The sequence below is a fragment of the Diadema antillarum genome, unplaced genomic scaffold (genome assembly GCF_040938485.1).
Source record: "Diadema antillarum isolate AM-2024a unplaced genomic scaffold, OU_Dant_1.0 seq00000130_RagTag, whole genome shotgun sequence".
Lineage (NCBI taxonomy): Eukaryota > Metazoa > Echinodermata > Echinoidea > Diadematoida > Diadematidae > Diadema > Diadema antillarum.
The window spans coordinates 920,098-936,592 of NW_027271208.1; the positions used below are offsets into that span (position 1 = coordinate 920,098).

At 38.9% G+C, this 16,495-nt stretch overlaps 1 protein-coding gene across 1 annotated transcript; it reads right to left on the bottom strand.

Moving 5' to 3' along the window:
- Positions 1 to 4,381: 4,381 nt before the first annotated feature.
- Positions 4,382 to 11,013, bottom strand: LOC139727417 (leucine-rich repeat-containing protein 47-like). The gene is made up of 5 exons (XM_071638370.1): positions 9,589 to 11,013; positions 8,599 to 8,718; positions 7,603 to 7,721; positions 6,742 to 6,844; positions 4,382 to 4,666 (listed from the first exon to the last, which is right to left on the bottom strand). Exons 1-5 carry the CDS (start codon positions 10,582 to 10,584, stop codon positions 4,382 to 4,384), a joined length of 1,623 nt encoding a protein of 540 aa, XP_071494471.1. The 5' UTR covers positions 10,585 to 11,013.
- Positions 11,014 to 16,495: the final 5,482 nt, after the last annotated feature.

Genomic DNA, 16,495 nt, shown 5'->3' on the forward strand with positions numbered 1-16,495 from the left:
CTCTCTCTCTCTCTATATATATATATATATACACACACATATATATATATATATATATATATATATATATATATATATATACACTGTATATTCACTATATATTCAAAAATTATATAACATATATGTTCCGGTAACTGAGGTAGAATGCACGCACAATGTGACCATGAATGTAAAACAACACCTGTCAGTGTTGATTTCATGACTTGATTCTTATCCTGTCCAAACGGACTATAATTTCTATCACTTCAATTTAATCTGACGTCTGCACAGTAGCTGAAGGCATCATACTGAAGGTAAGATAAATACTTCAACACCCTTGGGATTGACATATTTTTTATTTATTTATTTCTTTTTTATTTATTTATTTATTTATTTATTTAGTTATTTTATTTTTATTTTTATTTTTTTTTTTTTTTTTGGGGGGGGGAAGAACACAAACTCTCAACAACACAACATTTGATCCCATTCACCCTGGGAAATTAAACATGATTATGATGTATTCGACTCTACAGCAGTTGTAAAGACACATCCATACCATCATGTTGTTTTCAAAAATTCTTCCCTGGCTCGCTCTATCAAACAAAATGTGACACCTGAAGTTTTATATTCACAGATTTGAAAAAGAAGTGGAAAAAAAGATCCTCTTTTGCTCTATCAAATAAATGTTACATAAAAATATGAAATATATATACATATATATATATATATACAATCTATGAGATATGAGAAAGGAAGGAGAAATCGGTGCATACCTTTGAAATCATTATTCCTCTTACTGTTTCTTCTTTTTGGGGAAAGCATAGGAGTTGAAAAATCGTTCTCCATATATATATATATATATATATATATATATATATATATATATATACATACACACACACACACACACATATATATATATATATATATATATATATATATACATATATATATATATGTTACTTACATATATAACCTGTATATAATGCTGGGATGGCAACAGGTGAGAAGAAGAATTATAATTTGATTTTTTTAATGACTCTCTCATTGTTAGTCAATCAATGCTGTGTGCTTCTGGAACTGTTCTCAAGTACAATGTACAAGGGAGAGACACAAGCATTACAGTGTACTCCCATTATGACGAACATGGTTATAACGAAATTCCAGCTACAATGGAATAAAAATCCAGGCTGCAACATTATCATGGCAGAAAAATGTGAGGTCACTGTGTACACAAACAGAGTATACTCCTCAAGAAGTCTTCTGGGCTTCTCTAATGGAGACCACTCACACTAGATCAGATGCTGGGATTTCAACAAAAGGGAGGGTTATTATTAGTCAGTTTGCTGCTGGCTCAAAGGTAGCTTGAAAGGCAAAAGTTAACAAACATAAAGGCAAAAGTTAGGAAGCATAAAGGAAACTATACTCCAGCTACTGAAAGATACTTTATGCAAGAATGTCCTGAGTAAGTTTGAGAGTTTGTCATCACTGAATTTTTAGTCACTCGGATCATTACTACAAATGTATAAACACAGAATCTAGTCCTGAAAATGAGATTTATAAATCCATAGGAGAACTATAGATACATACTTGCTTTTTGAAAAAGTAAAATAAACAGAGGAATGCTATCCTACTACAAGTACATGTATATAGTAATACAAAGCAGGTCACAAGTACAGTGTAATACCACTGTATACATAGTGCAAAGTGAACGACCCAAATGGTACAGTGGACTTTGTATTGGGTATATATGGCAAGAGGGTGTATCTGAGCACCACAGTCATCGCCAGAATTAAAGTTAATTTTGTCTAGTAACATCTGGTCCTATAGCAAACAACAACAAAAAACCCTGACAAGTGCCACATTGATATTTTTTATGGCAAAAAGATATCTGCAGATAAACTATACCAATCCCTTCTCTTGCAAATCCTCTAGATGATAAATGGTGTATCTACAGATACACCCTTCTGCCATCAAATGTTCTCCAAAATGTGAATAATGGACTCAAACTAGCTCCAATAATCTAAAAAGAAAACGACAATACATCTGAGAGTCAGTTAAATAATACTTCTAACCACAAAGACCACATTCTCGGGATGGGGAATATCTATTTTCTCCCAGAAATGCCCTTTTGCCATGTGAAGGTTAACAAAGCCTGGTGAGAAATTATGAATAAAAAAGAGGTAATTATCAAACTGGCCTGAAATGTTTGTAAATTTCTTTTATATGCTTTCTTTGGTAGTTATTACATTGTAATCAGGCACATCTTCCTTCCTCTACCTCTACTCTTCACCAGGCTACCCCCCCCCCCCCCAAAAAAAAAAAAAAAAGAAGAAAAACTTTCAATAAGCCCTGTCTGTTGATAACATCCATATGAAGTATAATGCCCTCTGTAATTCAATAATTTCATTACACTGTTTGGTCCATAATTCAATGTGCTTCCCTGTACTACCTCTAGTGATTCTGGTGCATTTCTGTCATTTATTATGCAAATCATGTTGTACTCCGGAAACCAATGATAGCTCAGTCACAGTAATGGTTCACATTTTAGCTTTTTTTTTTTTTCTTCTTCTTCTTTTTATCTCATAGGCATACCCCCATTTTCTTATTTGGTACCATTACATCATCTGGTCTTATCTTCTATCCATTCTCCGTTTCTTTTTCACAAACACTGATTACTCGGGGCTTACAGCCAAACAAGCTAGCTTTCATGTAGGTCCCGTCATACTTCTCTTTGATCAATCCCATTTCGATTTCGATTTTGACCAGTTATCATTACATGTAATTACTGTGTTATCACCATGTATATTGTTTGTGTTCTGCACATTGTTTACAAGGTAAAAGAACTTGTTTGATTTCTGTTACAATGTTCAAAAATGAGAAGTATGGAAATAAATGAATTGAATTGAATTGAATTAAAAAAAAATAAATCTTGGTATCATCATCAAATTTCAACATGACAATGATACGAAACTACACTACACTGTATTTGATAGTTCATGATCTTTTATGCTTCTGTTTGAGTACACTCTTATTTACAGTACACTCTACAGAACACTGAAATCACTGTGTGATCTCCCACTACAATCTTGCATTGTTACCTCCATATGACAGTTGCTTAGCATGAGGACAACTTAGGACTCCTGCACTCTGCTGATCAGACCAATGATTCATCATTTCAATGCTCAATTCCTTTTTAAAAAGATCTACACAAACATCAAATCAGATTTCATCTTAGCTGCATATCCATACTAAACATCCTAACCTAAAGTCATAATAATACGAATGATAATTTTTCTAATATCTATAAAAATAAATATTTGGTCTTATTAAACCAAGGTAGCCTTTTCAGTCTGAACAGCTTCCTCCCGAAGGGTCTTTCATAACTGTTATCAATGCAGCACTGCTATATTTTCATTTCAACAGGAGGGTTAGGGGAACATCATCAGTTTAAACATGTTGGCAAAGGACAAAGGTACTTGGATTAAAACTCAGTCTCACAGCATTTTCCACTAGTCCATAGTGCTCTAATATTTACTTGTTCTGAACAGGCAAATGCTTGGATATTCCCAATAAGGTAAGGATTTCAATTTGCAAAAGAACTGGGGCGGAGTGGGATGGGTTAAATCATCATAGACAGAGAATAACTTGCAACAGCTAACATGCTACCATACCATTCAAACTTTGACCCCAATTATCATCATGAAATAATAAATCATTACTATCAAATGACAATTTCTCACATTGTTTGATTTTTTTTTTCAAAAGTATTACAGTAAAACAAATAGCTATATTTAATGAACAAATTTTTTTTGGGTCAAAAACTGGTGGAATTTCAATCTAATTTGGACGACCTCTGTTTTCTGAGCAAAAACAATCACTGATGGTACACTATTAAAGATGAAAGCCTTTGCAAGAGATGACTCTCTGCCAAAGATACTCAGGAGACTTCTTCCATACCTACAGGTACATTGTAATGCCACTCACATCTAACTACAGAGCACACTTGCCGAATGGCTGGGGACAGAGTTAAAGTGTACCAATACCCTGGAAATCAAATTTGTGAATAGGTAGAATTGAAAAAAGAAGCCATAAATTGCCAGTGATTGCCCCTCAATATAATCACATTCAGTCAATTTTAAGTCATATTTGTTCTTGTAAACTATTCAACATTTACTTTTAAACCCAAATAAATAAAATTTGGAGTGACAAAAAAGAAATTAACATTTTGCAGAGGGCATGTTTCGAGTATATTCTACCAATAGCAAACATAAGCTAATACTCAGGGTATTGGTACACTTTAAAGAGATGAAAAGTTCTTTCAAGAATGGGCCTTCTATGATGTATATAAATACTACAAAGACATTGCACAAGTTTCTGTTATAATATCAAATTTAGGATGTTAACGTATAACTGTTATTCCATTCATCATGAGGTCTGTCTTGGAGGGGAATAGAACCCGGAGTTCACCTTCCTCGTTAATCACCCTGACCTGCTCTACCACTAACTCCCTCGCACTGCTATCATCTGAGGTAGACTCTGCCCCAGCCGCTTCGCTGGAAGTGCCACTGCTTCCAAGATTCAGTTCCAGCATCTTGGACAACACAGCTTCTAAAACCTTCTTGCAAGATGCTAGGTCCTCAGAGCTTGTGACTTCTACCAAGATATCTGTGGTCGATTTTGAGATCTGTAAACAAAAACAAAAAGTAAATCATTAGAAAGAAATTACAAAAAAAAAATCAATTTAGCAATTACGAGGCTATCTAAATATTTGTAACTAAAACTTATACGATGTATATGACAAAAGGCTCAGTTGAAAGAATTTTGTTCTTTACTCTACCTAATGAAAATATAACTATGAGGAGTAAATATGATACCAGATATATCAGCATCATACCACAGAAATACGGTTTTCTTGGACTTGATGGCTTATAATACAAACTGTCTTCCCTTCTCTTACAGAAGTGTGAGAAGATCATGTCCATCATAATACATGGAGCACAGAAGAAAATTCTTTTGAATAATTATTATCAGTAGAAGCTTCGATAAACAATTATGGGCATACATACTGGGGATGGACTCGAACAAACGATATCTTGATTTCTAGACAGGCATTGCGCCCATTAGAATACAGAGCTTTCACCTGCTTTTTATCTTTCACTTTTTATCATGGATACTACTAAAACACTAAATAATCGGTGCTCATTTACGTCGATGAAGAGCAATTTGTCAGTTGCAATAAAAACAAGGAAAAGTAGAAATTACACGGTGCGTAATATATGTCCCCGCCGGAAGTAGCATTTTGTAACAAAATGTGCAATATAGGTAAAAAATCAAGGTCAAAGGTCAAAGAAGTCAAAGGTCAAAATTCTGTGTAGAAGTTTTGAAGCCCTCACCTAGTGCCATCACATAAAGCAAATGGAATCGAAATTGGGTTAGAAATGGCGAAGGAGTAGCATTTTGTAGCCAATGTACAATATAGGTCAAAAATCAAGGTCAAAGGTCAAAGAAGACAAAGGTCAAAATTCTGTGTAGAAGTTTTGAAGCCCTCACCTAGTGCTATCACATAAAGCAAACGGAATCGAAATCGGGTTAGAAATGGCGAAGGAGTAGCATTTTGTAGCAAAATGCACAATATAGGTCAAAAATCAAGGTCAAAGGTCAAAGAAGTCAAAGGTCAAAATTCTGTGTAGAAGTTTTGAAGCCCTCAACTAGTGCCATCATATAAAGCAAACAGAATCGAAATCGGGTTAGAAATGGCGAAGAAGTAGCATTTTGTAGCAAAATGTACTATAGGTCAAAAATCAAGGTCAAAGGTCAAAGAAGTCAAAGGTCAAAATTCTGTGTAGAAGTTTTGAAGCCCTCACCTAGTGCCATCAAATAAAGCAAACAGAATTGAAATCGGGTTAGAAATGGCGAAGGAGTAGCATTTTGTAGCAAAATGTACAATATAGGTCAAAGGTCAAGGTCAAAGGTCACAACTGAAATTCTGTGTAGAAGTTTTAAAGCTCCCATGTAGTGCTATCATATAAAGCAAACAGAATCAAAATTGGCTCATAAATGACAGAGAAGTAGCAAATTGAACATTTTGATCACACACGGACGCACACACGGACGGACGCACAGACACACACACGTACGGAACCCGTTTCATAGTCCCCTGCTCGAACTCGTTCGGCGGGGACAACAAATTGATGAAAGAATTCATTACCTTGAACAAACATATATTACTTGCTGCTACAAGGGATAAGAACACTGGCTATCAAGCGGAAGCACCACTGAAGTATACTGGATACATCGCCTGTCTAGTAATCAGGAGATCATTGGTTCCAGTCCATCCCGCGAGTATGTATTCCCATTATTTTACCCCCTTTTTTTTATCACGGCTACTACCAAAAATCTGAATAATCAGTGCTTATTTATGTCGATGGAGGGCAACTTATCAATAAATTACAATAACAATTCAATGCAAGAATTCATAAATTTGAACAAATGATGTGCCATATAAGGGACATGTACACAAATAAGAAAAAATTTCAACAAGCAAATTCAACATGCTGACCAGATACAAGTACCAACCAAGTTGCCTTGGAAAATTCTTTCAAGTTAGTACTTAACAATTCTGACATAAACTTGTCATACTTTGCTCAAAACTTCCCTGATCAGCAGCCTCTGTTTCACTGCTAGTCTTCAAAATCATTCTCTCAATAATTGTCCAAATTTTCCTTCAAGTGGTAGTGGGTCCAGTGTCCAGGCACTTACCTTTGATACATCAGCATTTGTGATAGGTGGGAAGGATATCACATGACCACCAGCATCAGAGACACATGGATAGACCTTCTGACCATGCAGCAGCTTCAGGTATCTAAACATTACAGAAACCAAAGAAGTGACTTTTTATTTTTTAACCCGTTTTCTTTATCATGTCTAACTGCCGGTATGCCTATCAGCAGAGCTGAGAGACAACAACCCAACCTACACGTATTCAAGCTAAAATCTGAACACATACAATGTACATTACAATTTTCATGCTGGAAATTATAAATACTCATGGAGTTTACTGCATATTAGATTTAGCTTCATAGACCTGCTATATCAAACTACCAATCTAAATGAACAAGATGCATGCAAAACAAACACACCAATACAACACAACTCATATTTTTTTTCAATCTCTCTCTTACATAGTGCATGTTAATCTTTACCCTGTAGTAGTTATGTTATATGCCCATCCATTCATTCTAATGCTACAAATTAAACTGAATATAGCAGTTGCTGCCAGAAATATAGCATTAAACTGTCCTATTTTGCCAGTGAGAATTGACGCCACATTCATTGAATTTCATATCACTTCTTCTTTTTTTTCCTTTTTTTTTTAGGCATCTCAGGATTGTTCTTTAAAGTTGAAAGAGTCCTTGGTCATCTTTCTATGCATTTACTACAAGAGATTCAAGCTGTGAAGAATTTTCGGTTGCAACTGATCGACATTAATTGACATCATTAATATGACTGAGTCTTTTCGTTGTTTTGAAATTTGAAATGTCCCAACCACAAAACAAAAGGCTAAAAACACCAAAACAGATACTCCAACCTGTGTAATGCAGAAATTCAATGCAGACTTACTGGTGTATTCCAGACAAGGTATTCCTTTTATTCTCCTTTCTAAAATTTTCTGCTTCCTGGTTTAGTTGGGCCATCAACACTTCAGCTGTTGTGCTTTTCCTTTTTCCCAGAGGAACGAGCTGTGAGAAGGAAAATATGTTTGGGTAAAGTCACAAATGGAGACAGATGTACGCTTTCAAAAGGTCTATAACCCTCTCCATTTCTTCCAGATTTTGCCTGTCAATCTACAATGTAAGTGGCATATCTGTAAATATTTAGCTTAAATTACCTCATTATACTATAATAAATTATGTGATATTAAGCTCTTGAATAATCTACAATATACAGAACCTTAATCCCCATCCCCCCAGAAAAAAAAAATCCCACTCACATGAGGGCTCCATTACATAAAAAGTTAATGAGGTAGTATCTCTTGCTGGAATTGCAATTTTTATTGTTAACAACAAAAATCCAGCTTTCTGATTGGCTTTTACTAACATCTGAACATCTTTTATAAAATGGGGCCCAGCACTTCAAACAGAGTTACTATTTATGTACATTTGTTTAACCATGAATGAATTGATATTCTGAACTTAATAATTTGCACAAGAACATCATAACAGTGAGACTTTGTACCAATCACTCTAAAAAAATGCATGCCCTCTACAGAAATCTTGGGCAGATGAAGTATTCTTAAACACTGAAATCTACTAGCACTTCTCAGACAATATTCATGATTGTGCTTTCTTTTCATTTTAAGCATTCGAAGAGTTTCAGCACAAAATGGGCCAAGTGTTGTTCTTATGCATTGAAGTTCATCATCAGACAGGGCAAAATAAAACCCTTAAAGTGCTGAATATGATGGAACATTCTCGAAGTTATGATAAAAATATTCAATGTTTTCTTATCAATTTCTTTGTTCTTTTCTTTAGCTGATCTCTAATGTCTCAGTTTAACAAGACTGGAGTCAGTTTGTTTAGCTATAAACGCTAATTTTGTCATAGGCAGTAGAATTACCTCCATGCTGCTTGGAGCTTTGCCTTCATAAGTCAGTGGTCCCTTGATGAGCTTTAGGTCATGGGTTGCTATGGTAGCAGTGGTCCTTTTGCCACACAACGGTCCATCATGCAGTTTGGTCTGGAAGAAAATATCATGAAAGGCATCAGTGGTAAACTGTAGAGTACTGAAACAGGCTGAAAATAAATCATCAATGGTGCACAAGCTGAAAGTCATACATAAACAATACTGTGTATTACCGAACAAAGTTAAAGTAGAGCAGGACAATGTTGTAATAATTTAAGAGTATGGCACTCAACTCAAGAGTTGCACTTTCAAACAGAATGTTGGTTAGATGCCACTCACTATAACCTTGATGTATGACATTGTAGGATCCCCTTTCAAATCACTGTAAATACAGTTCGAAGGTTCATGGCATCACTGACCATTGGGACAGACTACAGCAAAACACAACCTGAGCAGCCTCTTTCCTGTGCAATACGTCCAAGGCCTGTGAATTCAGTGTGAGGGTTTGTAAGTTTCAATGCAAAACAAGGTTATGAACCCTAATTTACGGTCATTTGTGGACAGAACATATTTCAAAATCCTGGTTCTGCAAAGATTTTTCTTTTTTTTAAAGGGAAAAACCCATCCTTCACAAAAATGACTGTGAGGAGTGTTAGTTGAAAGGTAGTGACATAAGTATGCAAAAGTAAAATAAGTGACAATTATTGCAATACAAGATGATTTAAATGAGATAATTATGCCTTTAAATCTTTGCTGTCCTATGAAATTATCTTCCAGGTTTTAGGGGGTATCAAACTATCATAGTGAGATTTCTAATATAGGCCTACAGTATAGCAATAATGTTAATAGTTTGACAGCCTGAGTTTTTAAATTTTGATCTATCCTCAAACTTTCAGGTGGAACAAATATCTTCATACATATGCCGACTGGCCGAGCCCAAAAGATTCCCCTCTTTCAATAAATACTCCATCAATCGCAACGTACCTGAGCTGTGATGAACTGTTTGAAGCGATTATCTGTCTCTAGATCCAGATTTCTGATGATGCAGCATGCAATGTATGGTCTCACACTAATGACGGATTTACATGTTCGGACTTCAAATGGTTCGGCAGCATCTTTGATGCTCAAAACACTGATTTGCTTCACAAGCTCATTTTCATCCTCTTGTGACTGTGACGCTTTCTTTTTACGTTTATCTCTCTTGTCCTTGGAAGGTTTTGCATCTCTGCCGCTGGACATTTCTGGTTTCACTCCATGAGCTGCGATGTACTGCAGGATGGGTTTTGTTCCCCTCTCCTGCTGGATGAGTTTCCAGAGACGCCGATCTTTCACCGGATTTTCCATCAACATAAGCTCTTTCAGCTTTGAGCACTGGGCAAGGCTCGCTGGGAAGGCTTGGAGCTTATTACTGCTGAGGTCAAGTGTGCGAAGCACTTCAAAATGCGTCATGTCTGAGCTTATGGATGCAATGTCATTGTGCGAGGCAAGAATCTCACTGAGGTGGGGCAAATCTGCAGTCAGCACGACATCCACACTGGTCAGCTTATTGCGAGATAAGTTGAGATATGTCAAACTCTTCAGGTTGCCCAAACTTTCTGGGACCTCGCAGAGGCCATTTTGACTAAGGTCAAGTGTATGTAATGATCCAAGCTTGTCCCCTAAACTTTGGGGGATTTCAATGAGATTGTTTCTTGATGCATCCAGGAACTGCAGACGCGTCAAACTGCCAATCGAATCTGGCAATTTTGAAAGACAGTTGCCGCGCAGAATCAAATTCAACAGTTTTTCCAAACTCCCGATATCGCAAGGAAGCTCACTCAAACCTGCATCCGATATCTCAAGGAAATTAAGTGAGGTCAACGTAAAAATGCGGTTGTCGAGTCCTTCTGCGGCTATCCTGCTTGCTATCTCACTCCCCTTCAATACAAGCTCTCTTCGATTATTTGCTTCAGCGTGGGATACTTCTGTCCAGTTTGCCATTTTGAAGTCTTATCCTGCAGCGTTGAAGAAAATCTGGCATAAAAACAAAACCCTAGCGTCTGTTCCACGAAAGTTTAATGCGAATCGTCAAGATCAAACTGCCTTGGCCTCGGCACGTTACCAGTGTTCTCAGCTCTCACGCGACACACGCCGGCAGCGGAATTATGTGCCTGTCCTACGAAAATTCCACCTCCTTTATGTGCAGTGTGAATTAAGGAAGTTCAAATATACGAGCTGCTTTTTACATTTAGCCTAGCTAGCGATTTCACATTTGGTTGCAATACGTGTTGTAATAATTCTCCAAGGGTCTAGGACCGCAAAACTTACATCAGTGCTTGTGTCGCAACAAATTCGAATATTTCAGGAAAGCTTCACAAATACGAAAGATATTTCGTAGTCGAGTTAGCGCTGAGTCCATCTGGGACTGAGAGGTGCTCGGCCGTCGACGAGTGACTTTCCATGTTATGCGTACGCCTTACATATTTACACGTGACGAATTAGCCCCGGAGACCCGCCGCTCCAACACTGTACGTTGTACGTTGGGGCTGCTGGTCGCAGTTAGTGACGAATATGAATGATGAGCGTATGGCGCAATCGAGGCCCGGGTACGGACCGGACCTGCACTGCCTGACGGAAATGAAACATCCAACTGTAGGTGTTTCGGATGGTATCAGTGGCGGATCCAGGAATTCCGCAAAAAAAAAAAAAAAAAAAGGGGGGGGGGCGCAAAAATATTTCTGGTGCCCCTTCCCGCAAAAGAGGAAAGAAAAGGCTCCCGTACTTTTTCTTTTTCCATTTTAAATCTTTTCATTATTTTCCAAAATTTAAAGGGGCGCGCGCCCAGCCGGTGATTGCCCCCTCCCCACGTACCGGCCGCCACTGAGATTTATAATAGGAATGAAAATTATGGTAATTGAAGATAGGGCCTACTGTTCTTTGATAGAGCTGAGGGTTCTCTAGCCCTCTCACGCTCCGCACACGCCTGACAAGCTTTCTCTCACGCCTCACCAACTTATCACCCCCCCCCCCCGCGCGGCCCCATCAGCCCCCGCCCCTCCCCCCCCAAAAAAAAAAAAGAAAAGAAAAAGAAAATGGACTTCCAACCACCAATGTCACATTTCAAAGGACTTTAAAAAAAAAGAAATTATTTAGTCCGGACATTTAATAGGGCCTATGCACCATGACCAGACTGCACGATTACCCTCCCCTAAAACGACATCCCGCGGGCCTCCTCGCCCCCATCCCCCGATCCCCAGCTCCTCGATCCTCTGAGCTGCCACAGTGATATTTCACCAAGCTGCAACTCTCTGGAAGAATTTGCCATCTCTGTGATACATGGGACTGTCTGCCCTTACCCCTCGATCCCCAAACTCATCTCTTTCTCCCCCCTCTCTCCTCCAGCCCTTCACTTTCTCCCTCTCAACATATCCCACCCCTCCCTCCCCCCCCCCCCCCACCCTCTCTGGTACCCCTCTCCCTGCCAAGGGCTGGAAATAAACCGCATTGAAATCTTTCTGTAATCTGTAAGGCATAACAATTTACTACAGGTTGTATAAAGAAAATCTAGAAGATCTGTTCGTATGGGAAGGTCTATTGTGTATATCAGGGGCGTCACCAGCTTTTTTTCAAGAGGGGTGCGTTTTGACACTAAATGTTTACGAGATTTTTGGACAGACATTTGGAACATAGGAAGCTCTCAATCCCTAGACTTTTACTGTTTTTTTTTGAGGGAAACCAAGCGGGGAAAGGGCACCGGCGTAGCTAGGATTTAATCTTGGGGGCGGGGGGGGGGGGGTAGTATGCGAGGGAGCGAGCAAGGGTGGGGAAAAGGTGTGGAAGTGCCGGAGGGGGTTGTACCCCCTATAAATGGATTATGGAATGACGGTGTGAAACGACAAATTACTGGCAGCGATATCAGGAGAATGTCATAACGACTACATGCGAGCGAGCGGAGCGAGCGAGCTTGAAAAATTTGACATTATGCCGTTCGTAGCCATATTTTTTTTTTTTTTTTTTTTGCTTTGGAAATTAAGGGGGGCACATCGGGCGCAACTGCTGGCAATTACTGGCAGCAACATCAGGTGAATGGCATAATAATCAAATGCGAGCGAGCAAAGAGAGCGAGCTTGGAAATTTTGACATTTTACAGTCCCAAAACTGCCATTTGGAGCCATATTCTTTTCGCTTTGGAAATAAAGGAGGGGTGGGGGCGCAACGGGCACAACTACCGGTAATTACTGGCAGCAACATCATGAGAATTGCATATCAATTAAATGCGAGCAAGCGAGCGAGCTTGAAAATTTTGACATTTTACAGTACAAAAAACTGCCGTTTGTAGCCATATTTTTTTGCTTTGGAAATTAAGGGGGGCGCACCTGGCGCAACTGCTGGCAATTACTTGCAGCAACATCAGGTGAATTGCATAACAAATAAATAAATGCGAGCGAAGAGAGCGAGCTTTAAAATTTTGACAATTTACAGTCCCAAAACTGTCATTTGGAGCCATATTTTTTCGCTTTGGAAATAAAGGAGGGGTGGGGGCGCAACGGGTGCAACTGCCGGTAATTACTGGCAGCAACATCAGGAGAATCGCATAACAATTAATGCGAGCGAGCGAGCGAGCTTGAAAATTTTGACATTTTACAGTCCAAAAACTGCCGTTTGTAGCCACATTTTTTTTTTTTTTTTTTTTTTGCTTTGGAAATTAAGGGGGGCGCACTGGGCGCAACTGCTGGCAATTACTGGCAGCAACATCAGGTGAATGGCTAACAATTAAATGCGAGTGAGCGAAGAGAGCGAGCTTTAAAATTTTGACATTTTACAGTCCAAAAACTACCATTTGGAGCCTTATTTTTTCGCTTTGGAAATAATGGAGGGGGGGGGGCGCACCGGGCGCAACTGGCAGCAACATCAGGAGAATTGCGTAACAATTTAATGCGAGCGAGCGAGCGAGCGAGCTTGAAAATTTTGACATTTTACAGTAAAAGACAAACAAACTGCCGTTTGTAGCTATATTTCTTCGCTTTAGAATTTAAGGGGGCGCATCGGGCGCAACTGCTGGCAAATACTGGCAGCAATGTCAGGAGAGCATAATGATTACATTCGAGCGAGCTTGAAAATTTTACATTTTACAATATAAAAACTGCCGTTTGTAGCCATATTTTTTCGCTTTGGAAATTAAGGGGGAGGGGCACCGGGCGGAACTGCTGGCAATTACTGGCAGCAACATCAGGTGAATTGCATAACGATTAAATGCGAGTGAGCGAAGAGAGCGAGCTTGAAAATTTTACATTTTACAGTCCAAAAACTGCCGTTCTTAGCCATATTTTTTCGCTTTGGAAAAAAACAAAAATCCAAATTAGGCTAATCAATGGTCATAAGCATCAAATTGCAAAATCCAATCTTTCGCTTACCATTAACTTCGGAAGGCATGATTGACTTTGATTGTGAATAAGACGTTATAGACATCCGAAAAGGTCAGTATACTTCCATTTGTTTTCTCTGTCGCACAAGTGTAATGAGTCAAGCTGACTCTAACTTGTTCGCAGTATTATTATATGTAGGAAAAAAGCTGCTGAAAACTGCTTATCCAATAGTGGCGAGCCAATGGAGTAATATGAAGTTAAGGGGCCTGAGCTTTTGATCCTAGAAGAATCTTCGTCAGTTTGTAGCCATATTTTTTCGCTTTGGAAATTAAGGGGGGGGGGGCACCGGGCGCAACTGCAGGCAATTATACTGGCAGCAACATCAGAAGAATGGCATAAAGATTAAATGCGAGCGAACGGAGCGAGCGAGCTTGAAAATTTTGACATTTTACAGTCCCCAAACTGCCGTTTGTAGCTATATTTTTTCGCTTTGGAAATTAAGGGGGGGGCGCACCAGGCGCAACTGCCGGCAATTACTGGCAGCAACTTCAGGAGAATGGCATTACGACTAAATGCGAGCGAGAGGAGCGAGCGAGCTTGAAAATTTTGACATTTTACTGTCCAAAAACTGCCGTTTGAAGCTATATTATTTTTTTTTTCGCTTTGGAAATTAAAGGGGGGGGGGGGGAGGACGCCCGGTGCGCCCCTCCCCCTGGATCCGCCACTGGTAGTCAAGGGTGTGGGTTTATGTTCATGACTGGGGGAGGTATGACCAGCGAGGTGGCGTCGAAGTGACCAAGCGGGGAAAGGATGTCCAAAATCTGCACTTTTATCCCCTAAACTATTGTGCGTGTTTGTTTGTGTGTGTGTATGGAAAAGTTAGGAATTAGCCCAGGTCAAGTCTTTTTATTGGCAATGCGAGACATTTTTATATAGACTAGTATGTAAAGCAACACTGCAAAATCAATGATCTAGCTTTGATATAACGAAGCGTAAAGTACAAAGGTGTACATTCTACATCAAATTGCGCAACATTGTAGTGACTCTTCGTTCGGATGTACTGAGTACACTGCGCACATCCTGCTTATATGCAGAATGCCAACCAGGAATCACGGTGAATCACAATGTTTTGTCGGGTCCGGGCTTTTTTAACAATGTTTCACACTATAATATGGTTAAAAGAAATCATTGAAAAAAAATCCTATTTCTTGATCACCCTTTCAGTCAAAAGCAGTTTACTAACACTTGAACTACTATTTCGGTAAGTCTTTTTTTTTTTTTTTACCAGCGATTGGGAGGAGGCGCACCCCCCCCCCCTCCGTAGTTACGCCACTGCTTTTGGGTGAAATAATTGGACAGATTTCTTGAATTCTAACAAAAAAACAAGAAAATCTTTTCATCGCGGGAATTATGATTATGTGGGGTGGGGCAAATGGTGCGCTTGCCTTCCAATATTTTTATGGGGGCAACATTTTTGTTTTCTTTCAAAAGCAAGAAAATCTTCTCATTTCGGGAATTATTAATCAAGGGGGGGGGGGCAAAATTAAAATATGCTTGCCCCTCCAATATTTTTATGGGGGTAACTTTTTGTTTTTCTGTCCAAAAAAAAAGATAAGAAAATCTTCTCGTCTCTGGAATTATGGAGGGGGGGGGGGTGGGCAAAATGATATGCTTGCCCCTCCATTTTTTTTTTCATTTTTTTTTTAAATGAGGCTAAGGCTCGCTCTCTAAGGGCTGGCAATATGGATTGGTCAGAAGTAACGTACATAGAGCCTACATACCTTTAAGTAGCACACGTACATGCAAACGTGTATAAGTGCTCCGTATCGTACGGATGCACAGTACGGTCGATAAATAGTAAACACTGTAGAATACTAATAGATATGTATAAAATCAGTGCTGCAGAACCAGGGGTGCGAATTGTTTTTGCCGAGGATTTTTTTTGTATGTGTGTGTGTGTGTGTGTGTGTGTGTGTGTGTGTCCCTGGTGGAAAATATGAGAAAAAAATAGAAAAGAATAATTATTTAGCGTCCGGCGTTGAGGTCGCTCGCAGACTGATTTTTTTATTTTTTTTTTAAAGGATCTGAAGGGGGGTGCGTTCGCACCCAACGCACCCCCCCTGGTGACGCCCATGTATATACAAGTCAAAATGTCAAAATACTCACTGTAATAAAGATACTGAAGTAGGGCCCATCAGTTACTACACAGCTATTACCATTCCATATATAATGCATGATAACACTGTGACATTTTTGTACATCGGTAAAGAATTATTTTAATCTTTTTGATGGTGGTTTAGAATTCTTAATGCCGATATACCCCATCATCACGGAGTGATATGTGTTTTTAGCATCTTTTTCTATATCTAGGTGTACACTGGTACCCCTTCCAGTACAGTATAGGATCGGCCATAAAGTTTGTGCCACTCAGTGTTCAGTTCGATCGATGCCAGAATAATTTCAATTTCAATTTCAATTTCCATTTCCATTTCCATTTCAATTTATTTTCACAAACCATTCACATGTAACACAAACCCCCTTGTGGG

What these genes read in the sequence shown, in the direction of transcription:
- LOC139727417 (XM_071638370.1), bottom strand. Translation starts at nt 10,584, where the DNA reads ATGGCAAACTGGACAGAAGTATCCCACGCTGAAGCAAATAATCGAAGA. An exon ending in AACAGTTCATCACAGCTCAG is followed by an intron (nt 8,719 to 9,588) that starts GTACGTTGCGAT and finishes ATTTTCTTCCAG; the next exon opens with ACCAAACTGCATGATGGACC. An exon ending in ACCTTGTCTGGAATACACCA is followed by an intron (nt 6,845 to 7,602) that starts GTAAGTCTGCAT and finishes TGTAATGTTTAG; the next exon opens with ATACCTGAAGCTGCTGCATG.